The sequence below is a fragment of the Canis lupus genome, chromosome X (genome assembly GCF_003254725.2).
Source record: "Canis lupus dingo isolate Sandy chromosome X, ASM325472v2, whole genome shotgun sequence".
NCBI lineage: Eukaryota > Metazoa > Chordata > Mammalia > Carnivora > Canidae > Canis > Canis lupus.
The window spans coordinates 85,079,330-85,101,671 of record NC_064281.1 but is presented as its reverse complement, the minus strand read 5'-3'; the positions used below and the strand labels follow the sequence as shown (position 1 = coordinate 85,101,671).

At 37.2% G+C, this 22,342-nt stretch overlaps 2 protein-coding genes and 1 long non-coding RNA gene across 3 annotated transcripts in view; 1 reads left to right on the top strand and 2 right to left on the bottom strand.

Moving 5' to 3' along the window:
• The window catches only part of ALG13 (ALG13 UDP-N-acetylglucosaminyltransferase subunit), a 72,483-nt gene extending 59,088 nt beyond the window's left edge, over positions 1-13,395 (bottom strand). Inside the window, 3 exon segments of the mRNA XM_035711627.2 lie at positions 11,708-11,846; positions 12,781-12,839; positions 13,183-13,395. Coding sequence (XP_035567520.1) covers positions 11,708-11,778 — 71 coding nt within the window. The 5' untranslated portion in view covers positions 11,779-11,846; positions 12,781-12,839; positions 13,183-13,395.
• Positions 13,396-19,239, top strand: LOC125754741 (uncharacterized). Its single transcript, XR_007409542.1, has 3 exons — positions 13,396-13,536; positions 17,735-17,858; positions 18,827-19,239. It is a non-coding gene; the product is annotated as an uncharacterized LOC125754741 (long non-coding RNA).
• A 1,054-nt stretch (positions 19,240-20,293) lies between these two features.
• Positions 20,294-20,809, bottom strand: LOC112649234 (ubiquitin-40S ribosomal protein S27a-like). The gene has a single exon (XM_035711794.2). The coding sequence runs from the start codon at positions 20,800-20,802 to the stop codon at positions 20,332-20,334; it is 471 nt and encodes a 156-aa protein (XP_035567687.1). The 5' UTR covers positions 20,803-20,809; the 3' UTR covers positions 20,294-20,331.
• Positions 20,810-22,342: the final 1,533 nt, after the last annotated feature.

Sequence of the window (22,342 nt, the reverse complement as noted above, 5' to 3'; positions counted from 1 at the left end):
CTTAGCGCAAAAGTGCTTAATTTATTATTTACTACTGTTAGCTGCTACCTGACAAAACAATTCACTAAGAAATTCTTTGGTCAAAAGCAAACAAAAGGGAAGAACCAGAACAATTTCACCTAAATTCTACTGGAAATCAAGTCAAAGGTCAAATATAGCTCCCCAGAGCAGCTTTCCCCAACCCTAAGTTTCTTTCACTTCCAAAAGTAATGGAAAGAAAAGTAACTGCCTTAAAAACTTTCAGGCACTGTACTCTTGTACAGATTAAAAGAACATATTTAAGAAATCAAATCAACTTAAAATAATGAACATTATTTGACTTGTTATGAAACTGATGTGCTTTAATTTTATAATTACTACTTTTTATATTGTAATTTAACCTGCAAATATGACTTGTTTTAATTTGTAGAATTCTTATTTCTTCACTAATAGGGAAATTCTCTATAGTACAACACAATACTAGTTCTAAGATAACACTCCTTCAAGTTTCAACTAATTAAATGAGGTACTTGCCTGAAAAAAATTTTAAAGCATACATTATCTGTGATACACAAGGTTTAATTATAAACGTATATAGGACATGAGGCTTCTGAGTTACTATTTTGAGAGGCAACATGGTAACTAACATGAAGAGTATTATGAATTTGGTTATGCCATTTTGAGTCAGTTTCCTCATTTATAAAGTGAAGATGTGCTGCATGTCTAAGCTCTCTTTCTGGTCTAAGGAACTGTGATTCAATGGTGGATAACAAATCTGTTGATTTGTTTGACCTCCCTTTAGATGGTCAAATTTGTGATCAACATTAACCATAAAAATAGCTTGTAGAGGGATTAACCTATTATACTGGCAAATTGTGGGGTTGACTGGCTCATACAAAAATGAGTTAATCTTACCTTGCAAATGAAATAAACAGACCTAGATTTTTAAAGGTATCAAAATTTATAACCATGTGTGGTGATGAATACTAACTTATTGTGGTAATCATTTTGCAATACAAACATGCACCCAATCATTACATCATATACCTTAAACCTTAAACAATGTTGTCAATTTTATCTTTAACTGGAAAAAATTAAAATGACAATCACATGTATGTAACAACTTATGAGCAACTGCTGCAAGGCAATCAGTACCAAAAAAAAATCTTTAGCACTAAAAATCATATTTCACTTATTTTTAGTAGCAAAATAGAACATGGAGACAACTGGGGTATTAAATAACTATACTGGCCCTTTTAAGGTTTTTCATTACTAAAAAAAATAAAATAGTAAACATTTTGAAAACATTTTTAACAGCACCCTGGTACTAGAACCTGTTGCTACTTTTCGTAGTAGATATTTAAACAAGATGAACAAAGCAGGATTCATAAGGGAACACAATCTTTCCAAAACAAAATTTGGCCAAAGGACCCTATTCAACCTCTCTCCTCAAGCTTTAGCAGAGAGACAAAAAAGAATTGATTTCCCAGAGCAGTGAGCCTAAGGATATGCAAAATAAAAGAAATATTACCAAGAGCCATTTGCTTTTATTTCCTTCTCTTCCCCACTTCCATCAGAAGCACTCTAATATAGATTAGGGGAAAAAAGTAAAGTAATATTTTGTTTAAAAATGCATCATAATGGCACAGAAATATCAGGGGTTGTTTTTTTATTCAAGATACTTACAGTGTCTAGTCTAACAACATATAGGGGATTGAAGGAAAGGAGAATAATGACCAGAACACTCTTGTTTTGAGGAGCTCCCTTAAATCTCTAAATAATCCTTAATTCTCTAACTATAACCCTAACTAGAGACTATGAATTTAAATATGAAATTCTATGAAAACTGCTTTCTGTATCATTTAGGAGTATATACTGTAAATTCCACGTAAATATCTCTAAGTCTACTCTTCTTAAAAACTCTAACTGGGAAAATGTATTATTTCAATGACATTTTTTATTTTCAAACATGCCACATAATTGGTTTTATGTCTTAGAAATCACCTATGAAGAAACTCAGTTTTACTAATTCACAAATGGGAAAACTGAGATCCAGAAAATTACTTAGGCAGAGGATTTAAGAATGTTTTTCATTCCTAAAATTTGGGGAATGTACTATCCACCCACTGCACACTGGTAGTGGAGAAAGAACCAATGTTCTATACAAAAGGAGAAATGAATAGTAAAAAAGATGCAGTATATGGCCTCACAGACATCATTCCAACAGTGATTATCAGTTCAGCAAATACATTAGAAGCACACCTGATAGTAAATAAGGTACAAATCTGTATTGCTTTTCCAAATAGCCTATTCTAGTATACTCTAAAATAATGACTACAAACGAAAAATTTTCCATTTAGTTCCTTCTATCAATTAGAAAACAGTGCTACACATTATGGATTACAGTTAATTGAATATTTAATTTCAAATTGTGCTTGGTATGTGTTAAACTTGGTAAGCTTATAATTTGTTTTGTGGTAAAACTGGCAATTACTAAACTTAATCAGTAGGCTTCATTATGAAGGAGTCTAATAGTTACCACCAGAGTACTAATGGACGAGGAATGAAAATACTTAAGTTGGCCTCATTCTGGAGATTCTTAACCTGTAGCCTCAAGGTACCTGGGAAAACTTCCTGAAATTCACTGCAAAACGTGTTAGTTGACAGAAACAATAGTTCTAAATATTCTGAAGGGTTCCAAGACCCAGAGGCTTATACTCACTCTTGAGCCTTAGAGAGCAGGACTATAACCATCAAAATAAAATGACAGATTCAATTAAAATAATTCTGGCCAGGATGTGGCAAAAATTCATGAACATAATAAAGTGAAATACCAAAACAGATGGCATTTAATAGTGTAAAAGACCCTAAAAATATTTTGAGAATCAATATCAGGGCCAAGAAGCATATATTCATTCCTGTTTGAAGCAAGCTAGGTTTACCTTCTGTCTAGCCCCTCACAAAAATTAGAATTTCAATTAAAAAAAAAATTAGAATTTCTATTCAATATAAAGATTGCACTCATGAAGGAATTAACCATCTAACAAGGAATGAAATGTTTGGTGGTTATCTTAAACCTTTCTCCATGTAATCTTTTACTTGAAAACACTATAGCTACTGCTTTAATAAACCTCTTGATTTTTAACATCATGTTTTTTTTTTTATGATAGTCACAGAGAGAGAGAGAGAGAGAGAGAGAGAGAGAGAGGCAGAGACATAGGCAGAGGGAGAAGCAGGCTCCATGCACCGGGAACCTGATGTGGGATTCGATCCCGGGTCTCCAGGATCGCGCCCTGGGCCAAAGGCAGGCGCCAAACCGCTGCGCCACCCAGGGATCCCTTGATTTTTAACATCATGTTTTACCAAAAATCCACAATAAGTACCATTATTTGACAGACCCTTCAATACTATTTGGATATTACACAGGATCAGTACTGCTACGTTTTAATGCCAGTCCTGTCAATGTTTGATCTTACAAACTTCACCATACAATGTGATGGTCACACCTTTCTTCTGAATAAGAGACATACTAGATAGACTATAATGAAATAATTGTGTGTAAGATTATTGTGTTTCCTAAAGTCAATACCTAATCCTAATCAAGACAATGAGGAAGTGCATTTATCGTTTATGGAAAGCCTACTGTGCTGCAGGCAGAGGATTCAAGAATGAGTAAGACAGTTCCTCCTCAACTAGCAAGAGTTCCTCCAGAGCAGGAATCATGTCTTGAGTGCTTATACAAGTAGATTCTTATTATGCATTTACATTAATTAAAAGACTAAATGAGCAAATAAATGGGCTCGAGACATTTAGAAAGTAAAGCTAAAAAAAACCTGGTGATCAATCAGATATAAAGGGTTAGAGATATAAGCCTGTAAGACTAAACATAATACTACCAATATCTCAGAAGGATAGGAGAAATAGGATTTAGATTGGAGCGCATTAAGTTTACCATGCTTAAGAGAATTAACAGACAAAAATGACCAGTAAGTAACTGGAAATACCCTTCAGGAGCTCAAATCAGAGGTGGCGGATATAGAATAGGAGCATCAATAGCAGCTCTGGGAGTGTTGAAAAGTATCAAGAAAAATACATATAAAGAAAACGAGCAAAAATAGAACCTAAAATGGTATTCAGAAAAAAACAAAAGAGCCAGTAAGTAACTTGCAACCAGGCAAACCACCCAGGAGAGTTTCTCTGCATTGATTTTGAGTAGCTTTCAGTATGCTTTTAACAAGAACTAAAACTGAAATAACTAATATATTTCTAACAATAACTAAAACTGAAATAACTCATAGATCTATGATGATCATACAACCAAAATTTCTTGGAATAGTCCTCTAACTTCAAATACTCTGTCCTGTCACCATAAATGATGGAAATACAATGGAAATAAGCATTCCAACAATTACAATTCCCAGTCCATCAGACACTTACACAGCATAAAACTTCCTTTTTGCATTATGTTCTGAGCTTAGGTTCCTCATCTGCAAAATGGGCAATTAATAGCTATTTCATATGGTTATTGTAAAGATTTAATAACTTTGTACCTATAATCTTAAGATTTTTTGAGAGCAACAGTGAGCACAAGTTGGGGGGGAGGGGCAGAAGGAGAGAGTAAGAGAAGCAGACTCCCTACTAAACAGGGAAGCAGGTGTGGGGCTCAATCCTAGGACCCTGAGATCATGACCTGAGCCAAAGGTAGACACTTAACCAACTGAGCCACCCAGGAGCCCCTGAGCAACTTTAAATAGTATCTGATACATACTAAGCACACAACAGGTGTTAACTATTATTATTTTCCATTTCCCACTTCTTCACAAAAATATAGTATTGGCTGTACAGCAGAAAAACAGGTTACCACACTATTATCTGGACCACCGATTCCAAATCTTTCCCCAAAATCAGTTTCAAATAGTCTGTCCATACATCTCATTACGTAGGTTATATACAGATTTTTGGTCATGTCTGAAAATTTTACATTTTGAACAAATCAGTGATTAAATGCTTATACCATAAAAAAGGGCCAAGAAAAATGTCTACATTACTTCTAGTCATTACTAACTTTTCAGTCTCAGAAAAAACTTCCTCAAACTATCAAAGTGGTGGTACACATTTTTATATTGCCTTTTTTTTATCAACATGATTTACCTTTAAAAGCATACACAGAAAAAAAAATAAAAAAAAAATTAAAAAAAATAAAAGCAAACACAGCAGTACTCTAAGGTGTCTAAAATCAGAGACTTGACAGAATTTTCAGATGACAACTAGTTGACCCTTGAACAACACGGATTTGAACTGTACAAGTCTACCTATATAGACTTTTTTCAATACAGTACTGTATTATACATGTATTTTTCTTGATTTTCTTCACATTCCCTTCTTATTGTTAAGGATACAATATATAATACACATAATAGACAAAATATGTGTTAATGGACAGTTTATCAGTAAGACTTCTAGTTAACAGCGGGTTATTAGTCAAATCTTCTGGGAGTCAAAATTTATATGTGGATTTTCAACTGTGCTGGGGTTTTGCACCACTAATCCTCCACATTGTTCAAGAGTCAACTATACCTTTAAATGTTCAGCTGCACTAGCTTAGCTACCACCAAATCCTTCCAGCTCTTTCCTCCGAAATCCTAAGCAGTCATCAAAACTCCCTATTTCCCAGGGTCATCTTATAACCTCACATCACTTTTCATCTACTCCATCAACTTTCTACTATTCATACCTGTCCATCTCTAAACTTAGCCATTGACATAAATTGCTTCCTTATCCCTGGAAATCTAAACACCTCTAACAGAACACTGCTAATTAAACTACATTCCACTTACCCACTGACTTCAAGAATCTGAAACCCTGCCAGCCATGCAATGAAACCACACAAATTTCACTTAGAGTAAATATTCCAAATAGAATCTTGGTTAACCGTTCATTTTCCATAAGGACCAATAACAGGTAAATTTGACAATTAATTTACCTTAGCCTCCTTCCTCATCTATAAAGTGGTTTGTAATAGCTAGGTTTAATATTCTCTTCTAACTCCAAAAATCTACAATTCCTTGTCTCAAAGTCTTCCTTTATTCAACTAGTATCAATCCTACCCATGGCATTTTGTTAAGATTCTAAAACCGCAAGAATCACAGGTTTCTAAGTCCAAGGTAAGTTTATCATACACCACAGAAAAATCCAATTAAGTGTGAAATTCCTACTAAAATAAACTAATAAATGAACAAAACTCTCCCTGTAAGGGAGTAAAGTAACTAAATACCAGGCAAACGATTATGCAGAATCAAAAAACTCAAAATATATATTATGGTATGATAAAAAGAGTTACAAGACCAGGAGTCAAGAAACTGCTTCCAGTGGCAGCTCTATCTAAGGCTGTTATTCTAGACAAGTTGTAAACTTCTGATGGGACTGGACTAGATGATCTCAAAAATTCCTGCCAAATCAAAATATCCCTGGATTTTTAAGCTGAACAACTGATAAACTATTTCACAAAGGTATATAGTCAAAGGATACCACTACACACAATTTAACACCCCTGGCTTAACCCCCTGCTAAATGAAATAATGGAATCATGATTATATATTCTTGTGGGAAAGAAAACAGGATTTGGGGTCCATACTGTTTTACAGTTGTCATGTTTGAGTAGACCCTTTGTTTCTGATTCTCTATGGTTAGTCCTTCATGACATAAAATAACTAAAAACCAAGTGATCAAAATACATTTTAAACCATAATTTTTATCGATTAGAGAACCACATTTAAAAGAGCCCAGAAAAGTCTAATTATCTCCAAGTATTTGAAAAGGGCCTTTCCTATATAACATTAATATAAGATTAATGTATAATAATGATTATGGTGCTGTTAATTCTCAAACTATGTAGATGCAGATTACTCACTTTTTAGATTATTCTCAGCAAATTTTAATCCATGTTGGCTTCCTCCTGCTACCCAGAGTATTTCTCAGTCACCACCTTCTACTATTATTAAGAATTTATTTTAATATTAACCTAAGTAAAACACAATCAGGAAACCAAATCTACAGAGACACTACATAAAGCACTGGTAAAATGCTTAGAATAGCCAACATCTTGGAATATTATGAAAAGTATGTCTTTATAGTATATACTATTTTATGAACTGTATACAAAATTTCTACCAGAAAGCTATGAACACCTACAGATAATCTAATTTTATAGGTCTCAAGACTCCTTAATCAGAATTTCATGACGTATCAATCTTGAGTTACATGAACCCAAAAGTCATGTATTTAGGCTATTCTATACATCTGATCACATAATTGCTTATAAAACTAATGTTTTAAGTACATAAATTATAAATTCCTCGATGATGTTATAATAAATGTTTCAAAACTAATGAGAAGGGGCCTAACAGCAAGTTCTATTGGCCTAAGAAGTCCTTTTTGATTTACTCTTTTCAAACCAATAAAGCTTCCATATTGAACAAGATTAGTTTGTCATTTTCTCTTTGTATTTTAGAGAAGAGAATGAATCTACACCACTGAAGTAGTTTCTCCAAGTACCACCAATCAACTGACTTGATCTTTAATCTTGTTAATCTTTTTAAGGTAATTTTTTAACTTTTTATTTCACAGAACACAACTCATCATTTTAGCTTGTTTTTAAAAAATTGGCTCCTTAAATTGTATAGCTAAAGATACTGACTCTCAAATGCCTTTACCAATTTGTTACTGCTTCATTTTTTTTTACTCTAAGCAACACAAAACTAATAACTTCATTTGAGGTTCTTGTCAAAGTTTTCAGATTTATTTTTGACATGATTTCTAAATCAATTTGGGATTCTAGGATAAAACCTATGAATGCTCACTACATATTTTAAGTAAAATATAAAGATTAAGCAAAAAATCTACTAAGTAGCAATAAGGATTTGGACCCAGATGCTAACATTCACACCATGAATTCTTCTATACATTCTATAGATGTGTAAGTTTATTAATTTATATTATTCTGCAAATATATACTATGTATTTATAATTTGATTTAACCACATTCCATAGGTTGAATTTGGGAGGGGTGTTTTTTAAAGTGTTCAGAGATTAGTGTTTATTTTTGTAATCCAACAACTTTATCCAAAAATGCAGAAAATTTTTCTGGCTGGCCAGGAGGAAAACATTTCAGTGTTGATAAGTCCATTGACTGTAACAGCCCCGGAAGCGTGCTAAAACAAAAGAAGAAAAATATTAGGTAACAAGGGAGAAAATTCTGTAAAATTCATTTGCCGCCCACTTGATGACTGAATCTAACTTCCAAGAATACTGTGATGCTTCTGAAACTGTACATGTGAATTTTATTATACTTTTATTATATATATAGTTGACCCTTGAACAACACAGAGTTAAAGGAACTGATCACCTGAACAATTGAAAATACATGTACAACTTCCAGGAGCACCAGGGTGACTCCATCAGTTAAGCATCTGACTTCCACTCAGGTCATGATCTAGGGTCCTGGGATCAAGCCCCATATCCTTGGGCTCTAAGTTCAGCAGGGATTCTGCTTTTTCCTCTCCCTCTGCCCCTCCCCCACTTGCTCTCTCTCAAATAAATAAAAATCTTAAAAAAAAAGAAAATTCATGTACACCTTCTGACTCCCCCACACCTTAACTACAAATACCCTACTGTTGATGGGAAGCCTTACCAATAACAGAGTCTATAAACACATTTTGTACATGATGTTACACACTATAATCTTAACAATAAACTAGAGAAAAAATGTTACTATGAAAATCGTAAGAGAAAACACATTTATAGTACTGTATTGAAAAAAATCTGTGTAAAAAAAAAAAAAAGAAAAAAATCTGTGTAGAAGTGAACCCATGTCATTCAAATCTGTGTTGTTCGAGGGTCAACCACACATACAAAAACGAAAGCAATATGAAGAGCTCTATGTAGTACCTGTCCATACCAATTCAACAGATACTGTATATTTTGTCAACTGAAATATTAAAGAAATGTTATTTCATTAAAGATGTAGTCATGGGACTTTTGAACATTTTTCAGGACTGGGCAGACATAAACCAAGGCAAAATTCATTTATGAAAACAGAATAAATGAAAACAAAAGTAACAGCTGCCAGACAAGAACAATAAGCTGGGGAGACTACTGGACCATGCATGAAGACTAAATAACTTTCTTTTGTAATTGTACTACCATAAATCCACATATAATTAAGTAATGTACAATCACCATGCATGTTGGAAGTAAGATTCCAAACCATGCCATAAGTATTACTTCAGAAATTTAAGTAAAGCAGCCACTTAAATTAGAACAGACATACAGGGGCAGCCTGGGTGGCTCAGTGTTTTAGCACCACCTTCAGTCCAGGGTGTAGTCCTGGAGACCCAGGATCGAGTCCCATGTCAGGCTCCCTGCATGGAGCCTGCTTCTCCCTCTGCTTGTGTCTCTGCCTCTCTCTCTCTCTGTCTCTCATGAATAACTAAATAAAATCTTAAAAAAAAACAGACATACAATCATCCAGCCTAGACTCAGGAGAATAAATAATATACCTAAAATGAAAATATAACCAATTATTTTTACCATATTCATGTCTTAAAATATAAGACTTCTCAAACTGTAAAAAATAAATTGGAGACTTGCACAGCTTCCTTTTCGGCTTGAATAAGGAATCAGGATGTTTTGGGTATCAATGCTTTCTCCTTTTAAATGTACTAACATAAGGGGATCCCTGGGTGGCTCAAATGTTTAACGCCTGCCTTCGGCCCATGGCATAATCCAGGGCGTGATCCTGGAGTCGGGCTCCCTGCATGAAGCCTGTTCCTCCTTCTGCCTCTGCCTCTCTCTCTGTGTCTCTCATGAATAAACAAAATCTTTTTTAAAAAATTAAAAATAAAAATAAATGTACTAACATAAAATCAAAGCTGATTAACATCTAGAATAAAAATACTCCTTAGAAATGTCTGGAAAAATTGACTTGCATAAACCAGTTAGAGGAGTTTATTCTTTAAAAAAAAATATTAGCGGGATCCCCGGGTGGCGCAGCAGTTTGGCACCTGCCTTTGGCCCAGGGCACAATCCTGGAGACCTGGGATCAAGTCCCTCGTCGGGCTCCTGGTGCATAGAGCCTGCTTCTCCCTCTGCCTATGTCTCTGCCTCTCTCTCTCTGTGTGACTATCATAAATAAATAAAAATTTTAAAAAAATAAAATAATAAAAAAATATTAGCCCCTAACAATCTCTGCTACCCAAGGACACCTATGCCTACTATCAGAAGCCTACATAATTATTATATAGCTTCTTCCAACACAGAATACTTACAATAATGGCTTCTATGTTACACAGCCACCCTGATATTCCCTCTCCCCCATCATATAGGGATTAAGACGTCAATTGTTCCTGAAATAATCAATGAATTTGTCTCCTCTATAAAAACAGAAATTGTCTGTTTTGTTCACCAATATACGCCCAAGTACCTAGAATAATGCCTAGCACATAGTAGGTGATCAATAAATATTAAACAAATAAACAAGTATTTACTGAGTGTCTAAGAGATGCAGTGAAGTTAAAAGAAAAGCCTTTAGGTTCTAGCCAGTTTCTCCTAAAACTTATTTTTCACTTTAAAATTAATTTCAATTATAACATAAAAGATACGTATTTTATAATACTTCTATGAGGTCTTTACTTTTTAAAACATCAAACTACGATAACTTTTAAAGTCAAATAATTGGGAATTAATGACCTGACCCTTTGGCAAGCTTCTAGTGTCTCAAGAATTAACAGAAAACCAACCAGCAATTTTCTTCATCCTTCTACTGTGTTGATCAGTTCTTGTTGAATTTTAATATACTTCTAAAAAAAATAATACTCCTTACCATAGTAATTCCTCAGGCTTAAAATACTTTAATGGCTTCTCACTAAACACAATACAATCAGAACTCTTAAGTGAGCTATCTCCACCCAATCTCATCTTCTATCTTCTGCCTTGCTTACCATACTCCTGCCACACTTAATCTTCCCTCTGGTTCCTCAACTCCAAGCTCATTCCTAACTTAGGGCCTTTGCAATGGCTGTTGTTCCTTCTTCCTCTAGAGTTTCATTCACATGACTACCTCTTGTTCAGATCTCAACTCAAATGTCATATACTCATTCATGCCTTCCCTGATCAATCTAATTAATCTTTACTCCCAGCTATCTTATCACCCTTATTTTCTTCATAACACATTTCACCAAAAAAAAAAAAAAACCCACATTTCACAATGTGAAATTATCTTGATCGCTTATTCTTAAACTGTTTACTATCTCCCACTAATAGAACATTAGTACCATGAGAGCAGGGGCTTTCCCAATGGATTTACGGAAGGTAAAACTTTAATTATAAAAAAAATAAGCAAATGCCTTCTTTGTATAATGAAAAGCCAACGAACTCAAAAATCATATCCTCAAAAATCATATCCTCGGAGCCTTCAGTGCCCAGATGAAACTTACATACATGCCTACATACATTCAGATAATCACATGAAATGAAATAGGCACAGATACAGAAAGAAATATAACAGAAAACACACAGCGGAAGACAAACAACAGTTTCACAGGTGAGGAAAATCAAAGCGTTCGATAAGCAGAAGGTAAGAGGTTTAAAAAGACCGACAGGTCAGGTAGGTGGATAAGAATAGCTAGTGAGGATTTAAGGCAAGAGGTCAAATTATCAGTCTGTAGTATACCTGCAGGTACAGTAGAAGAGATGCCCGTCTTTATGTAGCTGCTTTGCCAATTCCAGCTGATGATTGTTCATCAACTTTTCGTTTACAACTACTACAAGTGGCTTTCTTTTTTCCAGAGTCTCCAAACAGCTTCCTGCACCTACAAAATAAATCAAAATTGTTAACAGTTAAAAAAAAATTAATGTGCTCCACCAAGCTTTAAGACAGAACTGAAGATGAAAAACTTAGCTGGCAGTGACGGGCACTGAGAGGGTCACTTGACGGGATGAGCACTGGGTGTTATGCTATATGTTGGCAAATCGAACTCCAATAAAAAAATATACAAAAAATAAATAAATAAAAATCAATTAATTAACTAATTAAAAAAAAAGAAAAACTTAGCTGGCAGAACTACAAACCAGGCCTCTTAATTAGACATTCAAAATAACAAAAGTCAAATGATCAGTTGCTCTGTATTAAATGCTACAAAATTTGACTTGAAAAATACATTCTTGGGATGCCTGGGTGGTTCAGGGGTTAAACGTCTGTCTGCCTTCCGCCCAGGGTGTGATCCTGGAGTCCTGGTATGGAGTCCCCCACATCGGGCTCCCCGCAAGGAACCTGCTTCTCTCTCTGCCTCTGTCTCTGCTTCTCTGTCTTTCATACTCACATGTAAAATGTAAGAAAAAAATTGTTCAAAGCCAATTTCTTCATGTGCAACCCAATTAGTTGGCTGAACATTTCAGCAGATCTAAGCCCAAATGCTAATTTCAAATTAGACAACTCTTTACGCATGACACCGGACAAATTATTTTGCTCCTGCGTTTAGAGTTTCTTACTATACAGTTAGTCCATGTTCTTAATTTCTTATCCTTTTATCCCCAAAAGTCTTAAAACTTTTATCTTACCCAAAATAGTAACCTCTAATAAATGTTCTCAATAGGTATATTCAAATAAGTATCATACTGAAAAAGGCTACAGTGAGTTACTCTACTGATTTTACTTTACCGCAAAAAAATCCCCAAAAAAAAAAATCCCTAAATTTCTGTTCTTAACTATCAAAACCTAAACCGTGGGATTCTAAGGAATTTTACCTGCGTGACTAATAACAAGATCTGCTTTCTGAAGATCTTCTTCCAATGAATCCTTGTACCTGTAAACATCCAGAGCAAATGACTCAGTACTCAATGGTTCAGGTACCACCTTTCCTCTACCTATCTGGAGGACAAGTCGGCTGTAGCCCAGACTCCTGAGGATCTGGAAAAAAGAAAAAAAAAAAAAAAAGCGGGACTTTTAAACAGGCTTCCGTAAAAAGGACAACCACCACCCCTAAAGTCGGTGTTCAGACCCGCGCGCGGGCCACAAAATCTTCTACCTGTGGCCGATTTTACTTTTCCAGAACCAAGCTGTGCACCCCCCCACACACACACACCGTACCCGACCCCGACAGGGTACCTCACAAGCCCTAACGTTAAGATCTATGTGACTGTGCTCACCAAGCCGTCGAAAGGACAGGCCACGCCACAAGCAGACGACCAGGTAGAGACCCTGAGAAAGGTTCGAAAACTGGAAAGGAGACGAAGAAACGACCCCGATCCGCCTCAGGGCTGAAGCTGTGCAAACCCCCGTTTGGAGGAGCCGCCAAGCCAAGCCGCCAAACCGCCGCCGGAGGACGCCAGCCGCGAGGACGCCTGGTGAGACCGCGCGGCGCGGGCTCGCCCGAGTGCAGCGGGGGCAGGGCGGGGACCGCTTGCCGAGAGGAACCGGCCGGATCGAGTCGAGCCGGGCCGAGCCTGACAGAGCTCGTCGAGGCGCCCGGCGCTGACTACACGACCCCGAGCGAGCCTGAGGTACGTCGAGAGGCTGGCCCGGACCCCAGGAGCCCCACTCGGAGAGGCGGAGCAGCGGGAAGGAGGGGCGAAGCCGGAGGAAGGAGAGGCGGAGGCGGAGAGTCGGAAGGGAAAAGCCAGGGAAAGGAGGAGCCAGAGAAAGGACGGGGAGGAGGGTCCGGGAGGGCGGCGGTAAAGCAGGAAGAGCAGGCGGAGGGCGCCGAGGCGACTGAGAGCAGGAGGAGGGCCTAGCCGGGCGCGGGGAGGAGCCAGTAAAGGGGCGGCGGCACCTGAGGTAGAGCTGTTGGGGGTTCTTCCGAAGCGCGGCGTTCAGGAAAGGTTACCGAGGCTAGTGGTAAGGCTAGCGGCGGCGGCGGGCTGCGAGCGGCGAACAGAGCCACCGCGCACCCGACTGCGCACCTCCCCCACTCACTTGCAGAGTGTCGTGAGCCGAGACACACGCAACGAGGTCGTCAAAGCTGGTGGTCCCTACTGTAACAAATACGCACTTCATCGCGCGGGTTCCCAGCCCGAATCGCAAGGGCCGGATGTGACGTAGAGGACGCCACGTGTGCTGCAGAGGCCGCGCTGAGCGGGGGAAGCGGAAGTCGGCCATGGCCGCCAGGGGGCGATGGGGACCCGGGAGTGTGGCGCGGGGCGGGGGACCGAAGGGTACAAATCGCTTATGTGCCTGAAACTTGTATGAGCTTACCGAGCCCTCACAATGGAGAAGTGGGGAGTTGAAAAGCCGTAGTTAAAAAACAATGATGAAACATCACACCTAAGTGCTGTGGTTGTGTCATTGCTTGGGTGCCACAAAACTTTTGAATGCTACAGGACTTTGGGAATCTTTATTTGCTACCCTGTTTTGCCAGTTTCCTTTTGAGCTATGTTTTCACCTCAAGTCTCGAGAGCACGTGAAAAAAAAAGTGCCTTTTCAAAATCACTCATTAGCATAGGCTCTTCAGACTACTTTTCTGGAAGCCAGAGCCCTACAGGGTCTCTTGGAAGCTTCAGAGTCAGTTACCTTCATTTAGCAAGCATTCTGTGTAAAATAGAGGCACTAGGGGCCTGGAGCATGCATCTGTAATTCCTTGCTCATCCATTGAGCCTTTTAAAACGTAAAGTTAGGGGATCCCTGGGTGGCTCAGCGGTTTAGCCCCTGCCTTTGGCCCAGGGCATGATCTTGGAGACCCGGGATTGAGTCCCACGTCGGGCTCCCTGCATGGAGCCTGCTTCTCCCTCTCCCTCTGCCTGTGTCTCTGCCTCTCTCTGTGTGTGTCTTTCATGAATGAATGAATAAATAAATAAAATCTATAAATAAATAAATAAATCGTAAAGTTATGATAAATTTAAATTATAAAATGTAAAGTTATACATTAGCATGAATAAATACCACAGATACCTTACACTGAAGTAGTCAAGTACCCGGGAGGTGATTTCTCCCAACTCCCTTCTTTCTCCTACCACCATTACTAGGATGATTGCCTGCTTAATATCATTCTAATGTTTTCTGTATTTCCTACTTAAAATCTCTCTTTAATTCATATTTGCTTTTACCCTGCCTGGTTATGTACAGAACGGAAGCTGCGAGAAGAAATTAAAAAGGAAAAGGATTAGAGGTGAATTAAGCCTAGAACTTAAGTGGGGGAAAAAACCTCTTACGCATATTTCTCCTGGACTGTTCCTTTAAATCTCATAGCCTGGTTAATTGTCTTTTTTGGGGGAGCGATGTGCAGCTTCGCTTCTCTTAATGACAATATTCACGAATTAATGATAGAATGAAACAAACTACAGACTCATAACAGCAAATGTACAAAGATCATGGTTAAAAAATAAGCATAACAAGTTTTCTGCCCAATAAGAGGAATAAACTGAATATTTATTGAAATATGAAAATATTCCAAAATATTCTGTAATTCAGAAAAACCTTTATCTCTTGTTATGTCTGTGACCTTTTTTTTCTATATCTAGAAGATACTTAATTAAAGGAGCACTGTTCTGATTAGCAGAAAGAAAAGTGCACGTATAAATGGAATATTCTTAAATTCCCAGAAAAACAGAAAATTGAACTTCTAATATTTTAAATATGCTGGACTTTAATAAAGCATCTTCTTGCAGAAAATGATCCAGAAATGTTTTAAGGACCCAAGATTACATAATTAATGTAAAATTTTCGCAAGTACGTCTTTTCTGTTTTGTCAGTGTTAAGTACAATACGAGAATGCATTTTATTTTACTTAAGTGTGTTTTTCCTAAACTTACACAGGCTTACTGAGCAAAGAAGTTAACATTACCTGTGAAAATGTTTATGATTATGAAAAATGTAAATTTATTTTCAACTACATTAAATAAATATTCTGACTAATGTTATTTCATCTGCAAATATACTTTGTAGTATGCTAACTTGAAGATAGTTTCCAAGATCTTTAAACAACTTAGAATCTGGACCCATTAAATTGGGTCAATGAATGGATAATCGTTGCATCACTAGAAACTTAATAAATAAAACAGATTATTGAAACATTGATTTAAACTAAGCATAATTCCAATATGATTTTTTTATGATTTTGCATCTTATTTTGAGATGCTATAGAGAAGCCATGTCTTGGAATTGTATAATGTCTTATTTTTGCCACTTTAGGAAGTTATAAAAAGGATTTGTGTGGCTGTGAGAAGTTTTGTCATGTGTATTCTTAAGCCTTGTTAGTCTGTAAAAATGTTTGTATATGCCAGATACTTATATTTTCCACCAATAGAAGTTAGTCACTTTGGTCCAAAGTTATAATTAATATGGTAGTTGAGGCTCTTCAAAGAGTAACAGTGACAATTACAATACTGTGTCTGTTTTCTTTTTTCAAGGACAAAGGATAATTTTTGCCTAAAGCTGCTTTTTAGTTTTCAGACCTTTTATACTATCAAAAATTACCAAAAACCTCAAAGAGCTTTTGTTTATATGGATTATAATGTGCATTAACTATTATTTACCATATTTGAGATAAAAATTAGAAAAAAATTTTTTGAAGATTTTATTTATTTATTCATGAGAGACACAGGCAGAGGGAGAAGGAGGCTCCATGCAGGGAGCCCAATGATGTGGGACTCAATTCCTGGACGCCAGGATCACAACCTGAGCCAAAGGCAGATGCCACCCAGGTGTCCCAAAATGAGAAAATTTTAAATATTTGTTGATTCATTTGAAAGTAGCGATGATGAGCACATTGTATGTTAATGTAAATGACCTATTTTTTATGAAAATAGCTTTTTTTGCCAAACAAAAACTTTCATAGAAAGAATAGCATTGTTTACTATCTGGGCTAACAGAAGAAAGCCAGATCTTTGTTATCAACTTTTGCTTTTAATCCATTGCATTTCACACATCACATAGCCTCTGGAAAACTCCACTGTACACTCATGAGAGGAAGAGAGTCAAAAAGACAGATAACATCTTAGTATTGTTATGAAAATCATTTTGACCTCACAGATCTCTAAAAGAATGTAAAAGAGTATTAAAAAATGACAGAATATAGAAAGTGGATTTTATTTGCTGTGGCTTATAAAAACCTAAGTCTGAAATGAAGCTATGAAATGTATTCAAATGTTTACAGCACCCCCTCAGTTTAGATGGTCTTAATTTCTTTAGTAATTAAATCTTCTACCTACAATACAAAAGGTTATTCTTTACATGCAGAATGCCTAGATAGCAGGTATTCTGTGTCTCACAAGAATAATTTTCTATGATTTCAGTTGCCTTTATTATCTACTTGATTATTTAAGGGGGAAAAACCCCACAGAACATAGGCTCTTCACTTAATGTGTTACCTTCTGTGTTTCTTTTCAAATGCTTTATTTGTATAGGAACCCCACCACCACCCTACCCCATCCACACCCTTATTAGCTGTTTCTCTTTTGGGGATTTCAGTTACCCTAGTCAACCTGCAGTCTGGAAATGGAAGATCCTCCTTCTGACTTCTGTCTTATCATCAGAAGATCAATAGTAGCCTAACCGTAGCTGTATCACAGTGCCTATTATCAGTCACCTCACCTCATGTTATCACAGTTATTTTATCATCTCACATCATCACAAGCGTGGGTACAGTATAAGATATTTTGAAAGAGAGAGACCTCATTTGCATAACTTTTCTTACAGTATATTGTTATAATTGTATTTTATTATTAATGATTATTAATCTAATTTATAAATTAAACTTTATCATAGGTTTGTGTGTATAGGTATGAAAAACATGGTACGTGGTACTATCTGCAGTTTCAGGCATCCACCTGGGGGTCTTGGAGTGCATTCCTTGTGGATAAGGGGAGACTACTGTGCTTTGATTAAATAGGTAGGTAAGTATAGTTTCTTAATGATCCAGTCAAAAAAAAAAAAAAAGATCCAGTCAAGTGCACAGATGTCCTCTGACAATTCTTCATTTTGCCTTTCTAAAATCAGTTCCTGATTATCAAACAAATAAAATTTTCAGGATATTTTTTTATACCTAAAACTAAAACTTTTGGGGCACATGAGTGGCTCAGTCAGTTAAGCATCTGCCTTCGGCTCAGGTCATGATCCTGGAGTCTGGGGATCAAGCCTCTTGTGGGGCTCCCCACTCAGTGGGGAGTCTGCTTTTCCCTCTACCTCTGCCCTCCCTCAGCTCCTGCTCCTGTGTGTTCTCTGTCTCTCCTTCTCTCTCTCAAATTAAATTTTAAAAATTAAAATAAATAAAACACAGCTGTCCCTAAAGTAAGATTTTCTGTTAAAATATTATTAATATAAACATTTTAGATTTTGTATGCTTTATGGGAGGTCCCTGGTGATTTGTTAGTGCCCTTTCTGTCTTTAATACTGTTTTTTTTAAGATTTTATTTATTTATTCATGAGAGACACAGGCAGTGACACAGGCAGAGGGAGAAGCAGGCCCCATGCAGGGAGACTGATGTGGGACTCCATTCCAGGACCCTGGGATCAGGCCCTGAGTCAAAAGCAGACGTTCAACCACTAAGCCGCCCTGGCGTACCTATCTCATAAGAGTTTTGATGAGGGCTAACCCTGAAGGTAAAACAGTATTATAAGGATGCCTGGGTGGCTCAGTGGTTGAGTGTCTGCCTTTGACTCAGCCTGATCCTGGGGTCCTGGGATCGAGTCCCACATTGGGCTTCCCTCTGCCTGTGTCTCTGCCTCTGTCTTATGAAATATATACTCTACTCTGATAGAGTTTTGCGTCTATTGAAGATTGGCAATATATAGAGTTGACAATAGTAATAAATTAACCACAGCCATTAAATCTCTTAATGTTCTTGTTTTATTCTAAAGCGTACCTGAAGGTTCTGCTATAAACTACAGGCCAGAATTTGCATCTTCAACAAAGAACAATCTCAGAGCCACATGGAAAGGGACCATTCGAGGTACCTCACATGATTGCCACTCCAAAGAACAGACTTTGAGGTTCAGGCTTCTGAGCTGACATCACTTAGATGACTTTCAGACCATACCAGTGGACTAAGGCAAGATTTCCAGGGCTCATTATAATCCAGTGAAAGGCACAGATAGCATAGCATCAGATAACCAGGATGCATGTGCTAAACAATGCCTCACCTTCCATAAGATGCCTAATAATCTTTTTTTCTTTTTTTTTCTCTTTCAAAATATTTCAGAGTTATTCATCACTGAAACCCAGGTATCCTGACATGCATTTTAGAAAAAAAAAAAAAAAACTCATACGTCCCTTCCCAGATAAAATAAACATGAAGCTATTGCTAAGAATCTAAAGGAAATATGGAAAATAAAGTAACATTGGTTATCCCTATGATAAGTGTGGTTTCTTAATTATTTTATGTAACTGAGGAGGGAGCTATTTAATTTTTTTAAAGGCAGCAGTTTGGCGCCTGCCTTTGGCCCAGGGTGTGATCCTGGAGACCCGGGATCGAGTCCCATTTCGGGCTCCCGGTGCATGGAGCCTGCTTCTCCCTCTGCCTGTGTTTCTGCCTCTCTCTCTCTCTCTCTCTGTGTGACTATCATAAATAAAAATAAAAAATAAAAAAATTAATTTTTTTAAAGGTTTTATTTATTTATTCATGAGAGACACACACAGAGAGAGGCAGAGACACAGGCAGAGGGAGAAGCAGGCTCCATGCAGGGAGCCCAATGTGGGACTTGATCCTGGGACTCCAGGATCATGCCCTGGGCTGAAGGCAGGCGCTAAACCACTAAGCCACCCAGGGATCCCAGCTATTTAATTTTTTAAGAGACTGTAATGAATGCATGCCATATTAACTTATTCATATTCTTTTTATATGTTTTGTTTCTGCTCTTGCTATTTTCTCTGCCTCTCCATCATTATGGATAACTAATCCTTCAAGATTCAGCAGAGGTCAATCGGAGAAGGACAAACATTATATGGTCTCATTCATTTGGGGAATATAAAAATTAGTGAAAGGAAGTAAAGGGGAAAGGAGAGAAAATGAGTGAAAATATCAGTGAGGGTGACAAAATATGAGAGACACCTAACTCTGGGAAACGACAAGGGGTAGTGGAAAGGGAGGTGGGTGGAGGGCTAGGGTGACTGGGTGATGGGCACTGAGGGGGGCACTTGGCGGGATGAGCACTGGGTGTTATGCTATATGTTGGCAAATTGAACTCCAATAAAAAAATTTTTTAAAAAAAAGATTCAGCAGAGGATGATTTCCTCCAGGAAGCCTTTCTCTGGCCCTTGTAAGTTACGTTCACTATGTAAAATACTACTCTTTGTCTACCTCAGCCATAATTCTTTTTTTTTTAATGTTATCAGTTCACTTCTTTTATTATCAATCCATATACAATTACTTGTCTTCTGGTTTGTTGAAGCAATAGATCAGACAACATTTGCCACAATAATGTCTGTCAAAGTGGCTAGCCATAAAAACTCCAGCACCACATTCATCTGAAGGGCACTCTCGACGAAGGCGACTGATTTTGCCATTCTCGTCCACCTTGTAGTATTTCAGGACGGCCAGCTTAACCTTCTTTCTCTTATGCTTATTCTTCTTGGGAGTGGTGTAAGACTTCTTCTTCCTTTTCTTAGCACCACCACGAAGTCTCAACACAAGATGAGGAGTGGACTCCTTTTGAATGTTGTAGTCAGACAAAGTACGGCCATCCTCCAGTTGCTTGCCCGCAAATATCAGTCTCTGCTGATCAGGAGGGATTCCTTCCTTATCCAGAATCTTGGCCTTTTCATTTTCTATTGTATCCGAGGGCTCAACCTCGAGAGTGATGGTCTTCCCCGTAAGGGTCTTAACGAAAATCTGCATCTTGGCCTCAGCCATAATTCTTGATGTTTAAATTACCTATATACTTTTTACTTCCTCTGCACTGTAAAATCCTAAAAGGTAGAGAGCATGTCTACCTCATCTCTGAATTCCCAGGATTCAGTGCTATCCCTGGAACTTAGAAGATCCTCAATAAATGTTTATTGAACTAAAAAGAGTTAAATTATTAGGGACCATCCTAGGCCCTGGGGGGATTAGAGATAATTAAAACATAATTCCTTTTCTGTTCTAATAATAGAGTATTTGTTTTGTTCATTGGCTGACCAATGGTTTGTGGACTTTTAAAATTAAGAAACCATGGAATCCATTCTTTTTATCTTATGGACAAGAGACAGAGGTTCAAACTGATTGTGATTTTTCCTGGTATTGTAATAGCAGAGTAAAGGGTTAAACCCAACATTCCAGATGCCTGGTAAGTGCTCTCCTATACTATGCTGAGTTATCCTTTAATGATGAGCCTACAGCAGTGACATATGCATTATAATATAAGGCAATAAGAGCAATATAACTTTTAAAGGAAGATAAATCAGAAATGCTTCTTCTTATGCGTTTCAAACACAGCACAGCATAGAATCTTTGAGCCACCTAACTTGTGTTTAGATTTCTTTAATTTTTCATCAGTCATGAAATGTTTGTATATATCTTTTCCTTATTATTGTAAATATTTTATCAAAGCTGAGAAGTCACATGTTATAAAACATTTGTTTTTAATCTCTTTGTGGATCCACTGTGTTTTTGAAAAGTTGCCAAAATTTGACTCTCCCTTTCTTTTTGCCCCTCTAAGATGTTTTTGATACAATTGTCTTTTAGAGATACCAAAATAACTCTTTCTTGGCTACACTGATCAAATCTTGGATTAAAATTATACTATAATGAGCCAATTTTCAGAGCACTATAAAGAAAATTGTTTAATTTTAAAGGGTAGAATACGCCACCCCCAAAAATGCACTTTGACTTGAGAATTATTTCAAGTTATTATAATTGAAATCAATTATTTCAAGTTGATGGCAATTGAGAAGAAGCTGACAGCAGAGAGAAAAAAATGGAATAACCATTGCTAAAAGTTATTTAAAATGGAGCCTGGAGGACATTGAGAGGGGGCTTATGCACATGTTCTGTCTCAAATTCTTAGAATTTTTGCTGAACTCAGCTAAAAGCCGAGGCATCTGCTATATGTTAAAATGGACTTAATGGGACTTTCTGCCTAACACTAGCCTTAGCCACCAATCACACACAGATTAGTGTAATTGGAGAGAAACCAGCACCAATCACCTTTTCTTCAAAACAACTTATGTAAATCCCCTGTTTCCTCTTTAAAAAGTCTAACCTCTTTTGTCTCTCTGGAGCATGCTTAAGGTGCCTCCCACATTGCACTCCTAAAACCCCAAATAAACACATATTTTATTTTGCAGTTTTGTTTTTTGTTGATTGACAGAGCAAAAACAAGAAAAACTCTCTGCCTTCCCCTTTATGCCTAAAAGTAGTTGTAAAGGTGTCCCTGTCCCCTGTGTACCAAGAAGGA